General features: G+C 37.7%; 1 protein-coding gene across 10 annotated transcripts in view; it reads right to left on the bottom strand.

The window, feature by feature from the left end:
- The window catches only part of CEP63 (centrosomal protein 63), a 99,756-nt gene that overhangs the window by 31,686 nt on the left and 52,724 nt on the right, over nucleotides 1-15,346 (bottom strand). For all 10 annotated transcript variants that reach the window (XM_047782909.1, XM_047782887.1, XM_047782876.1 and 7 more), the window contains 2 exons: nucleotides 946-1,179; nucleotides 533-672 (listed from right to left, as the gene is read on the bottom strand). In XM_047782909.1, the coding sequence (XP_047638865.1) occupies nucleotides 533-672; nucleotides 946-1,179 (374 nt within the window). The remainder of the gene's footprint in view (nucleotides 1-532; nucleotides 673-945; nucleotides 1,180-15,346) is intronic.

Here is a 15,346-nt window from a genome sequence, read left to right as displayed (position 1 = left end):
TCACAAGTTTTTTTAAAGGGCTATCTTAATAACTGGCTTATTGATGATACTGATGATAAATAAGCAGCTACTAATCAAGACTAATTCTACCAAGGAAGGGATGCTTCCCAGGGGATATGGATTACAATTCCTTTCATATTTTTTCACTTTCACCAAGGGTACAGGTTGACACAGGGGTTTCTAACTTTCTAAACGTCAGATTCCTTGGTTAGGGACCCAAACTGGAGGCAGAAAAAAACTAACCACACAATATTTTCCAATACTATAAAAATTTAACTCAAAACTAAAACTAAAAACAAAACAAAAACCATAATAGAATCAAATACAAAATTATGAAAAGGCAATATTAAAAATGGCACTTAATGCCAAATCACTCTGTGGCTAAGATTAATAATTTACGATTAAATAAGAGTTCCCTGGTGGCTCAGCAGGTTAAGAATCTAGTGTGGTCACTGCTTGTGGCATGGGTTCAGTTCCTGGCCCCCAAATTTCTGCCATGCCATGGGTGAGGCCCAGAAAAGAGTAAATGTACCTCATGGTCTCTAATGTGTGTTGAGTGTCAGCTGCCTTTAATTTTGCTTGGAGCTTCTCTTTTTGTATTCTTGCTTCACGGATGAAATTTTCTTGAGTCTGAAGAGCAGTCTTCAATTCTCTCTTTTCTTCTTGTAGAACCTACAAAAATACTCGGAAAAAAAGTCAGATGTTATTACAATTTTTCTGTACCACAGGAAGAGGAAGCCAGTGGGTCAGACTGTGAATTACATAACAGGCACAACATTAATAAGGCTTATTTCGATCCTGTTATTAATATCAGTATCTGATTCATTGGTTAGAGCAGGGAAGAAACCACAGATTTTGGAACCTAGTCCTAGGTTAATTAGTTTCTCTTAAAACACTCAAACACACATTTCCTCAGTTATAGTATACCACAATTTAAAAACATACCTCTAGCAGTTTTTCAGATTCCCTCAATTTTTCTTCTCTTTGCCGCTGCTCTTGCATAATAGTCATATTGGTTCCAACCAAGTCATTGACCCTCATGGTGAGGCGCTCTATTTCCAACTCATTGGCACAGATAGTGTCGTTGGCCCGCTCCAGCTTACTGCTCAGGTGCTGGATTTCTGACTGGCTAGACAACTCTACAGACTCTAATTTTTGTTTCCGATTGGCAAGCTGAGCCTAGAAACACACAGATTAACAATTGGTAAAAAGTGACAAGATGTATAATCTATGAGTAAGGAAGACTAAAATGATGTAAACATGAGGTTTTACTTCTATAAAAACATAAAGTATTAACTCATTAAAAATATATAACTCATTCATAATAGAAAAATTTTCATGATAAAAAACAGGAATAGAGAGAAACTTTCTCAGTTGATAAAGACTATCTACAGAAACCATACAGCTAACATTACATTTAATGGCGGTAAACTCAACACTTTCCCATTAAGATCAGATGCAAGGCAAGGATGTGCCTTCATACCACTCCTTTTCAAGATCACAATGAATATCCCTGTTAATGTAATAAGGCAAGAAAAGGAAATAAAAGGTATATATATAATGAAAGAAGACACAAAACCGTCTTTGTTCAAAGATAACATGATCACCTATGCAGAAAATCTGAAAAGAATCCACTAAAAAAAAAAAAAATCCTGGAATTAATAAGCAATTGTAGCAAGATTTTAGGCTGCAAGTCTAATACATAAAAGTCAATCACTTTCCCATATATATATATATATACCAACAATGAACATGTGGAATTTAAATTAAAAACGCACTGCTACTTACATTAACACCTAAAGAAATTAAATACTGTGGAGTTCCCATCGTGGCACAGCAGAAATGAATCCGACTAGGAACCATGAGGTTGCGGGTTCGACCCGTGGCCTTGCTCAGTGGGTTAAGGATCTGGCATTGCCGTGAGCTGTGGTGTAGGTAACAGACACAGCTTGGATCTGGCACTGCTGTGGTGTAGGCCAGGGGCTACGGTTCCAATTGGACCCCTAGCCTGGGAACCTCTATATGCTGTGGGTGTGGCCCTAAAAAGACAAAAAAAATAAATAAATAAAAATAAAGAAAGAAATTAAATACTTAAGAATAAATCTAATAAAACATGGGAGCTCCTTGATGGTCTAGTGGTTAGGACTTGATGATTTCACCACTGAGGCCCGGGTTTGATCTCTGGCCTGGGAGCTGTGATCCTTCATCAAGCCACTGTACACCGGGGCCAAAAAAAAAAAATGTAGATTCCTGTGCTCCACCCCAGGAGATCTAAACTCAAAACCTGATGTGGGACCCAGGAATTCTCATATTTAAATCTAACAAAATACAAGATCTATATGAGAAAAACTATAAAACTCTGATGAATGAAATCAAAGAATCACAAAGTAAATGAAGAGATATTCCATGTTTATGGAAAGGAAGACTTAATGCTATCAAGATTCAGTTCTTCCCATATTATTTATGGATTCAATACAATCCCAATCAAAATATCAGCAAGTTATTTTACAGATATTAACAAACTGATTCTAAAGTTTATAGGAAGATTCAAAGACTTAGAATAGCCAATATAATACTGAAGAGAAGAAGAAAGTTGGATGAATAATGTCACCTAACTTCAAGATTTACTATAAAGCTACAGTGGTCAAGACAGTATAGAATTGGCAAAAGAGTAGAAAAATAGATTGATAGAACAGACCACATATCCAAAAAAAAAAATATTGCAAAGTACAATTCCAAAGAATGTACTGCCTATGTTTTCTTCTAGGAGTTTTATGCTTTCAGGTTTCACACTTAAGTCTTTAATCCATTTTGAGTTTAATTTGTACATTGTATAAGAAAGTGGTCCAGTTTTCCCAACACCACTTTCAACAAGAGCCCAGGAATAGACTCCTAAAAATATAGTCAACTGACCTTTGAGAAGAGAGAAAAGGTAATACAATGCAGCAAAGATAATCTCTTCAACAAATGGTGCTGGAACAACTGGACATCTATGTGCAAAAAAATGAATCTAGACAAAGGCCTTAAACTTTCCACAAAAATTAACTATAAATGGATCACAGACCTAAATGTAATATGCAAAACTATAAAATTCGTAGAAGATAACAGAATACTTAGAAGACTTTGGATATAGTCATGCCTTTTGTGATACTTATACAACACCAAAGACAAGATCCCTGAAAGAAATAATTGATAAGCTGAAATTCATTAAAATTAAAAACTTTTGCTCTGTGAAACACAATGTCAAGGAGTTCCTATCGTGGCTCAGCGGTAACGAACCCAACTAGTATCCATGAGGATATGGGTTTGATCCCTAGCCCTGCTCAGTGGGTTAAGGATCCAGTGTTGCCGTGAGCTGTGGTGTAGGTCACATATCCAGCTCAGATCCTGCATTGCTGTGGCTGTGGTGTAGATCAACAGCTGCAGCTCCATTTGACCCCTAACCTGGGAACTTCCTTATGCTGCAGGTGCAGCCCTAAAAAGACTGAAAGAAAACAAATAGAAAGACAATGTCAAGAGAATGAAGACAAGCCACAGACTGGCAGAAAATATTTGCAAAAGACACACCTGATAGAAGGACTATTATATAAAATATAAAATGAATTCTTAAAATACAACTTTAAGAAAACAAATTGAAAAATTAAAAACAAATTTAAAAATTGACCAAATACAGGTGGCAAATAAATATTTAAAAAGATATCTACATCATATGTCATCAGAGAAATGTAAATTAAAAAAATTACATACTTATTAGAATGGCCAAAATCTGGAATACTGATAATATCAGATGCTGTCAAGAATGTGGAATAACAGAAACTCATAATACACTGCTGGTGGGAATGCAAAATGTTACAGCCATTTTGGAAGACGGCTTGGTGTTCTCTTTACAAAACTTAATATATTCTTACCATACAATCTAGCAATTATGCTTCTTAACATACACCCAGAAAAGTTGAAAATGTATGCCCAAACAAAAACCTGTACATGGAGAATCTGTCTCTCTCTGCCTGACTTATTTCAATTAGCGTAATACCTTCTATATTCATCCATGGTGTTGCAATGGCAAAATGTCATTCTTTTTGTAGCTGAGTAATATTCCATCATATATATGTACCACATCTTCTTTATCCATCTATCAGTGGGCATTTAGGCTGCTTCTCTATCTTGGCTACTGTGAATAATGCCACAATAAACACAGAGGTGCATACATTTTTTTGAATTAGTATTTTTGGAGTTTTTTGGGGGGTGTAATTGCTGGCTCATATGGCAGTTCTATTTTTAATTTTTGAGGAATCTCCATACAGTTTTCTAGAGTGGCTGTACCAACTGACCTTCCCACCAACAATGCATGAGGGTTTCCCTTTCTCTACATCATTGCTACCACTTGTTATTTGTTATCTTTTTGATAATGGCTATTCTGACAGGTGTGAGGTGGTATCTACTGAGGTATTGATTTGCATTTTGTGATGATTAGCTATGTTGAACAAATTTTCTCCTGTCTGTTGGCAATCTGTATGTTTTCAAAAAAAAAAAAAAAGGTCTATTCCAGTCCTCAGCCAATTTTTGAATCAGGTTGTTTTTTGATTTTGAGTTGCTCTTTGTATATTCTGATATAAATCCCTATCAAATATATCATTTACGAAAATGTTCTCTCACTCAGGCTGCCTTTTCATTTTGCTGACAGTTTACTTTGCTGTGTGAAAGCTTTTTAGTTTGATGTAGTCCCACTTGTTCACTTTGCTTTTGTTTTCCTTGCCTGAGGGCACATATCCAAAAAAAAAAAATTGCAAAGTACAATTCCAAAGAATGTACTGCCTATGTTTTCTTCTAGGAGTTTTATGCTTTCAGGTTTCACATTTAAGTCTTTAATCCATTTTGAGTTTAATTTGTACATTGTATAAGAAAGCGGTCCAGTTTTCCCAACACCACTTTCAACAAATGGTAAATAAATTTGGTCTCTTCAACAGACTGCCCGTTCCCCATTATATATACTCGGCTCCCTTGTCATAAACTGACCATGTAAGCGTGGGTTTCTTTCTTTCTTTTGTCTTTCATCTTTTTAGGGCCGCATCTGCAGCATATGGAGGTTCCCAGGCTAGGGGTCTAATCGGAGCTGTAGCTGCTGGCCTATACCACAGCCACAGCAACACAGGATCCAAGCCACATCTGTGACTTACACCACAGCTCATGGCAATGCCAGATCCTTAACCCACTGAGCAAGGCCAGGGATCAAACCTGTGTCCTTGTGGATGCTAGTTGGGTTCGTTAACCACTGAGCTACGACGGAAACTCCAGTGTGGGTTTATTTCTGAGCTCTATTCTGTTCCATTGATCTATGTGTCTGTTTTTGTGCCAGTACCATACAGTTTTGATTACTCTAAGATTCGTAGTATAGCTTGAAATCAGGGACAGTGATACCTCCAGCTTTGTTCTTCTTTCTTAAAATTGCTTTAGCTATTGGGATTTTGTGTGTTGTGTTTGTGTGTGTGGTTCTATAGAAACTTAAAAAATAGACTTATTATTCCAGTTTTGTGAAAAATATCAATGGAATTTTGATAGGTATTGCACTAAATATGTAAATTGCTTTGGGTAGTACAGATATTTTAATAGTATAAATTCTTCTAATCCATGAGCATGATATATCTTTCCATTTATTTATGTCATCTTCTTCAATTCTTTCATCAGCATCTTAAGAGTTTTCAAAGTACAAGTGTTTCATGTCTTTGGTTAAACTTATTCCTAGGTGTTTTATTCTTTACGATGCAGTTGTAAATGGGATTGCAGTCTTTCTCTTTCTGATAGTTCATCATTAGTGTATAGAAACGCAACAGATTTCTGTACATTGAGTCTGTATCCTGTAACTTCACTGAACTCATTAGGTTTTTCGGTGGAGTCTTTAGGGTTTTCTATTATATCATCTGTTTGTCATCTGCAAAAAGTGGCAATTTTATACCTTCCCTTCTAATATGCTGCGTTTCATCTCTTTTTCTTGTCTGACTGCAATGGCTAGGACTATGAATACTATGCTGAATAAAAGTGCTAAGAGTGGGCATCCTTGTCTCCTCCAAGAGAAAAATCTTCCAAAATCTTTCAGTTTTTCAGAGTTGAGTATTAAAGCTAGCTGCGGGTCTGTCATATATGGCCTTTATTATACTGAAGTATGTTCCCTCTACACCTTTTTTGAAGTTCTTATTATAAGTGGATATTGCATTTTGTCCATTTTGAATGCTTTTTGAATGTTTTTGAGGGGGGGTGTTTTTAGGGCCACACCAATGGCATATGGAGGTTTCCAGGCTAGGGGTCGAATCAGAGCTATAGGCGCTGGCCTACACCATGGGCACAGCAACACCACATCTGAGCCGTGGCTGCAACCTACACCACAGCTCACAGCAACAATGGACACTTATCCCACGAGCAAGACCAGGGATCGAACCTGTGTCCTCATGGATACTAATCAGATTTGTTCCCGCTGAGCCACGATGGGAACTCCTTGAATGCCTTTCTGAATTTCGTTTTTTTGTAAGATTTAATGTTCTGTCAATTTCTGCTGTACAGCAGTGACCCAGTCATATATATATATACACACACACACACACGCAGATTTTCTCACATTCCATCATGTTCCATCACAAGTGACTAGATATAGTTCCCTGTGCTATACTGCAGATTCTATTGCTTATCCACGCCAAAAGCAATAGTTTGCATCTACTAACCCAAAACTCTCAGTTCATCCCACACCCTCCCCCTTAGCAACCACAAGTCTGTTCTCCAAGTCCACGAGTTTGTTTCTTTTCTGTAGAAAGGTTCACTTGTGCCATTTATTAGACTCCAGATATAAGTGATATCATACAGTATTTGTCTTTCTCTTTCTGACTTGCTTCACTTAGTATGAGTCTCTAGTTCCATCCAAGTTGCTGCAAATGGCATTATTTTGTTCTTTTTATGTTTTTCTGAATTTTGAATGCTTTTTTCCTGCATCTATTGAGATGATCATATGATTTTTATCATGTGTTGTTTTAATATGGTGTATCACAATTGTCGACTTAAAAAAAATGCACAACCTACAAGGTGAGAGTTAAGTTTTATTTGGGGCAAAATTAGGACTTAAGCCTAATTGGGAGACAGCATTTTAGGGTAGCCCTGAAAAAACTGCTCTGAGGAGGCAAGGGATATAGGAGCTTTTTCAACAAAGGGCAGGTAGCAGAAACAAATGATTACAGAAAACCAGGTATCTCAAGTTGAGGAATTTACCATGTTTCTATGGGAAGATGCAAAGGTATATGGGCATACTGGTATCACTCATTTGATATGCACTTCAGCCTTCGAGGCCAATATTCTGTTTCCTTCCTGACTTCTTTTGGGGTTCCCTGGTTCACCCTTGGGAGTGGCTGCACTCACAGACGACTGTGATATCCTTTTGTTTTTAAAAAGAGCTATCTGAAATACTGCTCCAAAGAGGCGGGGGGAAATAATATCAGTGTATATGTGATAAAGGTGAAGGAGGTGGTGCATGCAGCCATACACAAATTACAAAAGTTTGTTTCTGGTCTTGTGAAGGTTACTACTGGTCACAAGGAGAAGACATCACTATGAAGGATTTCAGTGTTTTTCTAGATATGAGGAGATGCAAAAGTTGGGCACATGAAATCTTCTAAAAATATTGGACTATCTGAAGACGTGTTCTTTGATTTTTCCCAGAGCAGAGTGCTTCACTCCTGATTTCCACCCTGAGCTCTGCTCAGGGGGTACTACAGGATGGCAGCTGTGGTAGCCCATGATTTAATCCATGTAGAGGCAGACGGGAAGTGATGGCAAGTGCCAAACTCCAGTTCACACATTGATTGATTTGCGTATGTTGAACCATCCCTGTGACCCTGGGATGAATCCAACTTGATTGCGCTGTATGATCTTTTTAGAGTGTTGTTGGATTCAGTTCCGTAAAACTTTGTTGAGGATTTTTGCTTATATATTCATCAAAGATAATGATCTGTAATCTTCCTTTTTGGTAGTGTCTTTGGTTTTAGTATCAGAGCAAGGGTGGCTTCACAGAATGACTCTGAGAGTGTTCTCTCCTCTTCAAACTTTTGGAAGAGTTTGAGGATATAAACTCTCTTTTGTTTGGTAGAATTTCCCATTAAAGACATCCAGTCCTGAACTTTTGTTTGTAGGGAGTTTTTCAAATTACAGATTCTATTTCAGTTCCAATGATCAGTATGTTCAAATTATCTATTTCTTCTTGATTCAGTTTTGGCAGGTTGAATGTTTCTAGGAACTTCTCCATTTCTTGCAGCTTGTCCAATTTGTTAGCATATAATTGTTCATAATCTGTTTTTTTGTGTGTTTCTGTGGTATCAGCTGCTATTTCTCTTATTTCATTTATTTTATTTGGATCCTCTCTTTTCTTCTTGGTGAGCCTGGCCAGAGGTCTATCAATTTTCTTTACCCTTTCAAAAAACTGCTCTTAGTTTTATTGATTTTTTCCTATTTTTAAAAAATTTCTATTTCCTCTCTGATTTTTATTATCTCCTTCCTTTTACTGACTTTAGATTTTGTTTGTTCTTCTTTTTCTAATTCTTTTAGGTGGTAAATTAGGTTGCTTGAGATTTTTCTTGTTTATTTTTCTGAGGAAGGCCTGTATCATGAAGAACTTCCCTCTTAGGACTTTTGCTGCATCCCATAGATTTCATATGGTTGTGTTTTCATTGTCGTTTCTCTCAAGGTATTTTTATGCTTTCCTATTTGATTTCATTCTTGACCCATTTTTTTTTTTTTTTTTAGTAGCAGACTAAACGGTTAAGTCTCCAAGTAATCTTTTTTTTTTTTTTCTTGTTTCTCTTTCTGTGGTTTATTTCTAGTTTCATGCCACTGTAGTCAGAAAGGATGCTTGAAATAATTTCCATTCTCTTAAATATGTTGGGGCTTGTTTTGTGTCCTAGTATGTGGTCTATCCTAGACAATGTCCCATGTGCACTTGAAAGAAATGTGTATTCTGGTTTTTCTGGATGTAATGTCCTGAAAATATCAATTAGGTCTAATTGTTCTATTGTATCACTTGGGATCACCATTTTGCCTTATTGATTTTCTGTCTGGAAGACCTATTCCTTGATGTCAGTGGCGTATTAAACTCTCCTACTATTATTTTATTCCTGTCAATGTCTATCTTTATGTCTGTTAGTAGCTGTTTTATGTATTTAGGTGTTCCTATATTGGGTACATATATGCTGACAAGTATAACATCTCCTTCTTGTATTTCTTTTTAGCATTATACCTTTTTTAACCATTTTTTATCTTTATATCATTTTTGTCTTTCTTTATGGTCTTTGTTTTGAAGTCTATTTTGTCTGATATGAGTACTGCTACTCCAAATTTTTTTTTCATTTCTATTTGTATGAAACATCTTTTTACATCTCCTCACTTACAATCGACTGCTTGTATGCAGCATATTGTAGGCTCCTGTTTAATTATCTACTCTGCCACCCTATGTCTTTTGATTGGAGCATTTAGTCCATTGACAAAGTAATTATTGATAGATAAGTATTTATTGCCATTGTTTTTTTGTCTTTTTAAGGCCACACCCACAGCATATGGAAGTTCCCAGGCTAGGGGTCCAATCAGAGCTATAAGCTGCCGGCTTACACCACTGCCACAGCAACCCAGGATCAGAGCCACGTCTGCGACCCACACCCACACCACAGCTCACAGCAATGGCCGACCCTTAACCCACTGAGCAAGACCAAGGATTGAACCCGCAACCCAATGGTTCCTAGTCAGATTCATTAACCACTGAGCCATGATGGGAACTCCTTTATTGCTATTTTAAACCTTGTTTTTCAATTGACTTTGTATTTCTTCTGTTCCTTTCTTTTTCACTTTGTTTTTCCTTTTGTGGTTTGATAGTTTTCTTCTGTATTATGCTTAAGTTCCCTTCTTTTTTGGCTTTTGTGAATCTATTGCATGTTTTTGATTTGTGGTTACCCTGTTTTTCAAGTATATTAACCATTACTGTATTTACTTGCTTTAGACTGGTAGTCATTGAGGCTCAAACACATTCTTTAAAAAAAAAAAAAACAAACAAACACCAATCTACATTTCCTTCCTCCCTTCTTCCACATTTTATGACAATGATGTCCTTTTTTACATCCTCATGTTTATCATTTTGCTGAGCACTGAAGTTATTATTACTTTCATAAACAATTTTATTCTATGTACTGGTTTATTTAATTGATTTACTTTCTGACTGTGATTTTCCCTTTCTTATAGATTCTTGCTTCTTTCCTATTTAGAGAAAATCTTTTAATATACCATTTAGGATAGGATTAGCATTGCTGTATTCTTTTAGTTTTTGCTTGTTACCTCTCCTTCAATTCTAAATGAAAAATCTTGCTGGGCAGCGAATCCTAAGTTGAAGGTTTCTGCTTTCCACGACTTTGAATATATTTTGCCACTCTCTTCCGGTCTACAATGTTGTTGTAGAAAAATAAGCTGAGAGCCTTATGAGGGTTCCCTTGTAATTAGTTCGTGGTTTTTCCCTTGCAGCCTTTATAATCCTCTAACTTTTGCCATTTTAATTATAAAATGTCTTGGGTAGGTCTATTTGGGTTCATCTTGTTTGGGACCCTCCATACTTCCTGTACCTGGATACAATTTCCTTCTTTAGATTTGGGAAGTTTTCAACCATAATTTCTTCAAATGCATCTTCAATTTCCTTTTCTCTTCTCTTTCTGGGATCCCTATTATGCACAGACTGGGGTGCTTTATATTATCCCATAGGTCTCAATACTGCTTTCACTTTTTTTTCATTTGTCTTTCTGTCTGATGTTCTGATTGGATAATTTCTATTATTCTATCTTCTAGATCATTTATACATTCTTCTACAATATTCACTTTGTTATTTATTGTCTTTAGTTTGGTTTTCATTTCAGCAACTGAGTTTTCTTTCCCTTTTTTCTTTTTTTTCTTTCTTTTGTCTTTTTGTCTTTTCTAGGGATGCACCTGTGGCATATGGAGGTTTCTAGGCTAGGGGTCTAACTGGAACTATAGCCACCAGCCTACATCACAGCCATGCCAACATGGGATCCAAGTCGTGTATGTGACCTACACCACAGCTCACAGCAATGCCGGATCCTTAACCCACTGAGCAAGGCCAGGGATCAAACCCACAACCTCATGGTTCTTAGTCGGATTCATTAACCACTAAGCCACGATGGGAAATCCAGCAACTGAGTTTTCTAATTTTAATTGGTTCCTCTGTATAGTTTCTAGTTCCTTGTTAAAGTGATCTGCATTTCTATTAAAAGCTCTTAATTCTTTCCGTATTTTCGCTACTCCTTTTTTGAACTCAGGATCTGGTAGACTGGAGAAGTATATTTCACTATGTTTGTTCTTTCAAGGGATTTCTCTTGTTCTTTTAATTGGAAGTGGTTCTACTTCTTTGTTTTACTTATGTTTCTCTGACTATGAATTTAGGAGAAATAGCTACTGTGGTCTTGAAGGGCTGTTTTTATGTGGGAAGGTACTTGTATAGCTTACATGAGTCTAATATTTTTTTGTTTGAGGGCTGTTTTTAGTATGGATCCCTGCCACATCTTCCCTCAGTGTGTACAGGTCATAATCCCCTTGACAGAGGATGTTATTGGTGTTGTCATGACTGCAGCCTGCAAATGGATGTTGAGTGGGGCTTCCTCTTTGCTTTGTGATTGTCATAGCCCTGTTGGGACCAGGGTCTGCTCCCTAGTTGTTGAAGTAGAAGCCCTGAGATCCATTTCTGAGCTGCAGTGTGGGGTAGGCAGGACTAGAGTGCTCCCACTAAAAGAAGAGCTGCTGGGTATTTCTCCATAGGAGTTATCCACTGGAAAGTGTGCTCTGTGGTGTCTGCCACCTGTTGTAACACACTCACAAAGTACACTGGTGTTTGCACTGCCCTCAGCCCCACCTCAGCTATGGGAATGCAGGACTTGATGTCCCTCAGGCACTGGGCTCACAAAGCCACTAGCACAGATCCACTGATGTCAGGGACTGGAAGTCACCATAGTCAAGGGTAGTCATGTACATGGACCCACTGTGGGAGCTACAGTATCAGTGAAGACACCAGCCCTGACTTCATGCATGTGGGCCCAAAAGCCCACAGCTGCTAACTAGACCCACCCCAGCCACAGGAGTACCAATATTACTCTCGGCTATCTCACTGGCACTGAACTTACAAAGGTGCCAGTAGCACAGATCTCCCAAAACTGCAAAGTCACCAGACACAGCTCAAGAGTTCAGTCCTGCCTCCACATGTGGGCAACCCTCCAGTTCTTGTGTGTTCCTGGAGCTCACAGAGGTGGAGCTGTGCCAGCTGTAAGCACACTAAGAATGAAGCTACTATGGCAGACCCCCACCCCTCTTTTCAAATCATGTATGTTAACAATGGGGCTTCACTGGAGTTCCCGCTGTGGTGCAACAGGATAAGCAGCCTCTTGGGAGCACTAGGATGCAGGTTCAGTCCCAGCAGGCAGAGTGGGTTAAGGATCCCACATTGCTGTGACAATGGCTTGGATCTGATCTATAGTCTGTGAATTCCATATGTTGTGGGGTGGCCAAAAAAGATTTTAAAAAAGAAAATAATGGGCCTTCCTTCATTGGTGAACCTGGGCTCTGTCTTCTGCACACTCCAAGTTGTGGCCCAGGCCACATCCCAGCCCCTTCAGGGTATCTCCATGCAACCAAACCCAGTTCTCTTCCTGAGTCTGCCTGCTAAAGCCTGAGTTTCAGTGCCTAGCCCCTTGTACACCATCAGACACATATCTCAAGCTGGGGAGTGCATTGAGGTAGCCAGGACCACCTGTTTTGGTCTCTCCCTGTTCTGCCTGCCACAAGCTGGGTGCTTGTGAGGTTATGAAGCTCTATTTCTGTCCCCACTGATTTCCTGGCTGGGGAAGCAAGCCCCCAGGATGAGGGAAGCTTTCTTCTTTCACGGCTCCCTCCCAGGGATGCAGGTCCTATCCCAATTCCTTCTTCTTCCTTTTAATTGTCCTACCCAGTTACATGGTGATCTTTCTTCCAACCTTGGTTGTATAAGATCTTCTCTCAGAGTTCAGTAGGTATTCTGTGAGAATTGTTCCACATGTAGATGTAATTCTGATGTATTTGTGAGAGAAGGTGGGTTCTACATCCTTCTATTCTACCTTCTGATTTGATTTCTCTGTCCTAGTTATTTTAGCTATAATTTTACTTTTGTCTTTTAACCTTCATACTAACTTTATAGGTGATTGATCTACTACTTTTACCATGTGTTTGCCTTTACCAGTGAGATAATTTTCTTTCATAATTTTCTTGTTTCCAGAATTGGCTTTTCTTTTCCACTTATAGGACTCCCTTTAACATTTCTTATAAAGGCTGGTTTAGTGGTGATGAACTCCTTTAGCTTTTGCTCTCTAGAAAATTCTCTCTCTCCTTCAATTCTGAATGGTAACCTAACCAGTTAAGAGTATTCTTGATTTTAAGTTTTTTTTCTTTTAGCACTTTGAATATATCGTGCCAGTCCCTTCTAGCCTGTAAAGTTTCTGCTAAAAAATCAGCTGATAGCCTTATGGAGATTCCTTCTAATGTAACTAGGGTCTTGGTCTCTCAGTCTCTCTCTCTTTCTTTCCCTCCCTTCCTCTCCCTCTCTTTCTTTGGATGCTTTTTTAGATTCTCTTTATTTTTAACTTTTAACATTTAGTTATACTGTGTCTTTATGTGGATATCTTTGGGTTTGTCTTGTTTGAAATTCTTTCTGTGCTTCCTGGACTCTTTATGTCTGTTTCCTTCACTAGGTCACAGAAGTTTTAAGCCATTATTTCTTCAAATAAGTTTTCTGTTCCTTTCTCTTCTCTCCTTTTGGGATTCCCAATAATTGCCAATGACAGTATGCTTGATGTTGTCTTAGAGGTCCCTTAAACTAGCCTCATTTTTTAAAATTCTTTTTTTCTTCTGGTTTTGATTAGGTCATTTCTACTACACTGTCATCCAGGTTGCTAATCTATCCTTTTATATTCTCTAATATGCTGTTTAATTCCCTCTAGTGTATTTTTCACTTCAGGTATTGTATTCTTTAGTTCTGATTGAATTCTTTATTATATTTTCTACCACTTTTAGTTCTCACTGAGTTCATTCATTCTTCTTCATGATTTGGAGAATTTTTACAACTATCACCTTGAACTCTTTATCTGGTAAATCGCTTATCTCTGCTTTATACAGTGCCCCCCCCCCCCAGGTTTTGTCTTATCTTTCATTTGAAAGACATTCCATTCTCTCCTGATTCTCCCTGTCTGTGCTTCTGTGTAGTTGTATAAGGTATATCAACTACATCTCTAGCCAGTGCTTGAGGGGTATCTCCTGTGTAGGCTGGGCCACAATTACTGTAGGCACATCAGTGGGTGGGACTGGTCCCCAGGCCACCTGGCTGTGAGGCCTGGCCATGACTGCTGTGGGCAGGCATAGACTATCTCTAATTGACTTACTATCAGTCACATACAAATGTACTGTTTTCAAGCACAATGAAAATTACATTATCATCCTTAGGACAAATTCTAAATTTTCATTACCTCAAATGAATACACTAGGCCTGTGCTTTCCAACACAGCAGTCAGTAGACACATGTGGCCACTGAGCACCTGAATTGTGCCTAATCAGAAATAAGACGGACTCAAAGTGTAAAATACCCATTGGATTTCAAACACTCTGTTTTAAAAAATGTAAATGTTATAATGATATTTTTAGTAAACTAAGATAAATAGAATATATTAATTTTACTTGTTTCTTTTTACTTTAGTATGACTGCCAGAAAATTTTATACATAAGTGATTCATACTATATTTCTACTGGACAGAGCTACATTAGAATATCTCAAGAATATTTCTTCCAATACAAAGAGAGTCAGAAATAAAAACACAAACTATTTATAAAATAACTATTTCTCTTAGGTATCTGGTATTAGAGATATCTTAAGGATAATATATTTTTTAAACTTTTTTTTTGACCACTGCCATTAATTTTTTGAACTAGAAACAAGAGCTTTCTCTTACTATTACAACATATAGCATTCTAACTATTCTACTGGAGTGGGTGGAATTATTTCAATAACACAAATCAGAGCGGAGGTAGTTAAAAGTAAAGAAATAGTTAAGAAGGCAATTTATGTCAGAGATAAAAACCAAAGCTAAGGGTGGGCAGCTAAAGTATGAGAACAGGGAAGGGGTTGGGGATTGGAGGTTGAACTCAAATCCTTCTCTGGCTTTGTGGTATGCAATCCTGGGGTTTCAAGAAAATAACACTTCCAGACAGTGAGATTACTGAGAACAATATGATACAAAGCAACAAGGGT

This window comes from Phacochoerus africanus, chromosome 1, assembly GCF_016906955.1.
Source record: "Phacochoerus africanus isolate WHEZ1 chromosome 1, ROS_Pafr_v1, whole genome shotgun sequence".
In the NCBI taxonomy this organism is placed as follows: domain Eukaryota; kingdom Metazoa; phylum Chordata; class Mammalia; order Artiodactyla; family Suidae; genus Phacochoerus; species Phacochoerus africanus.
This window is presented reverse-complemented; position numbering and strand designations above follow the sequence as displayed.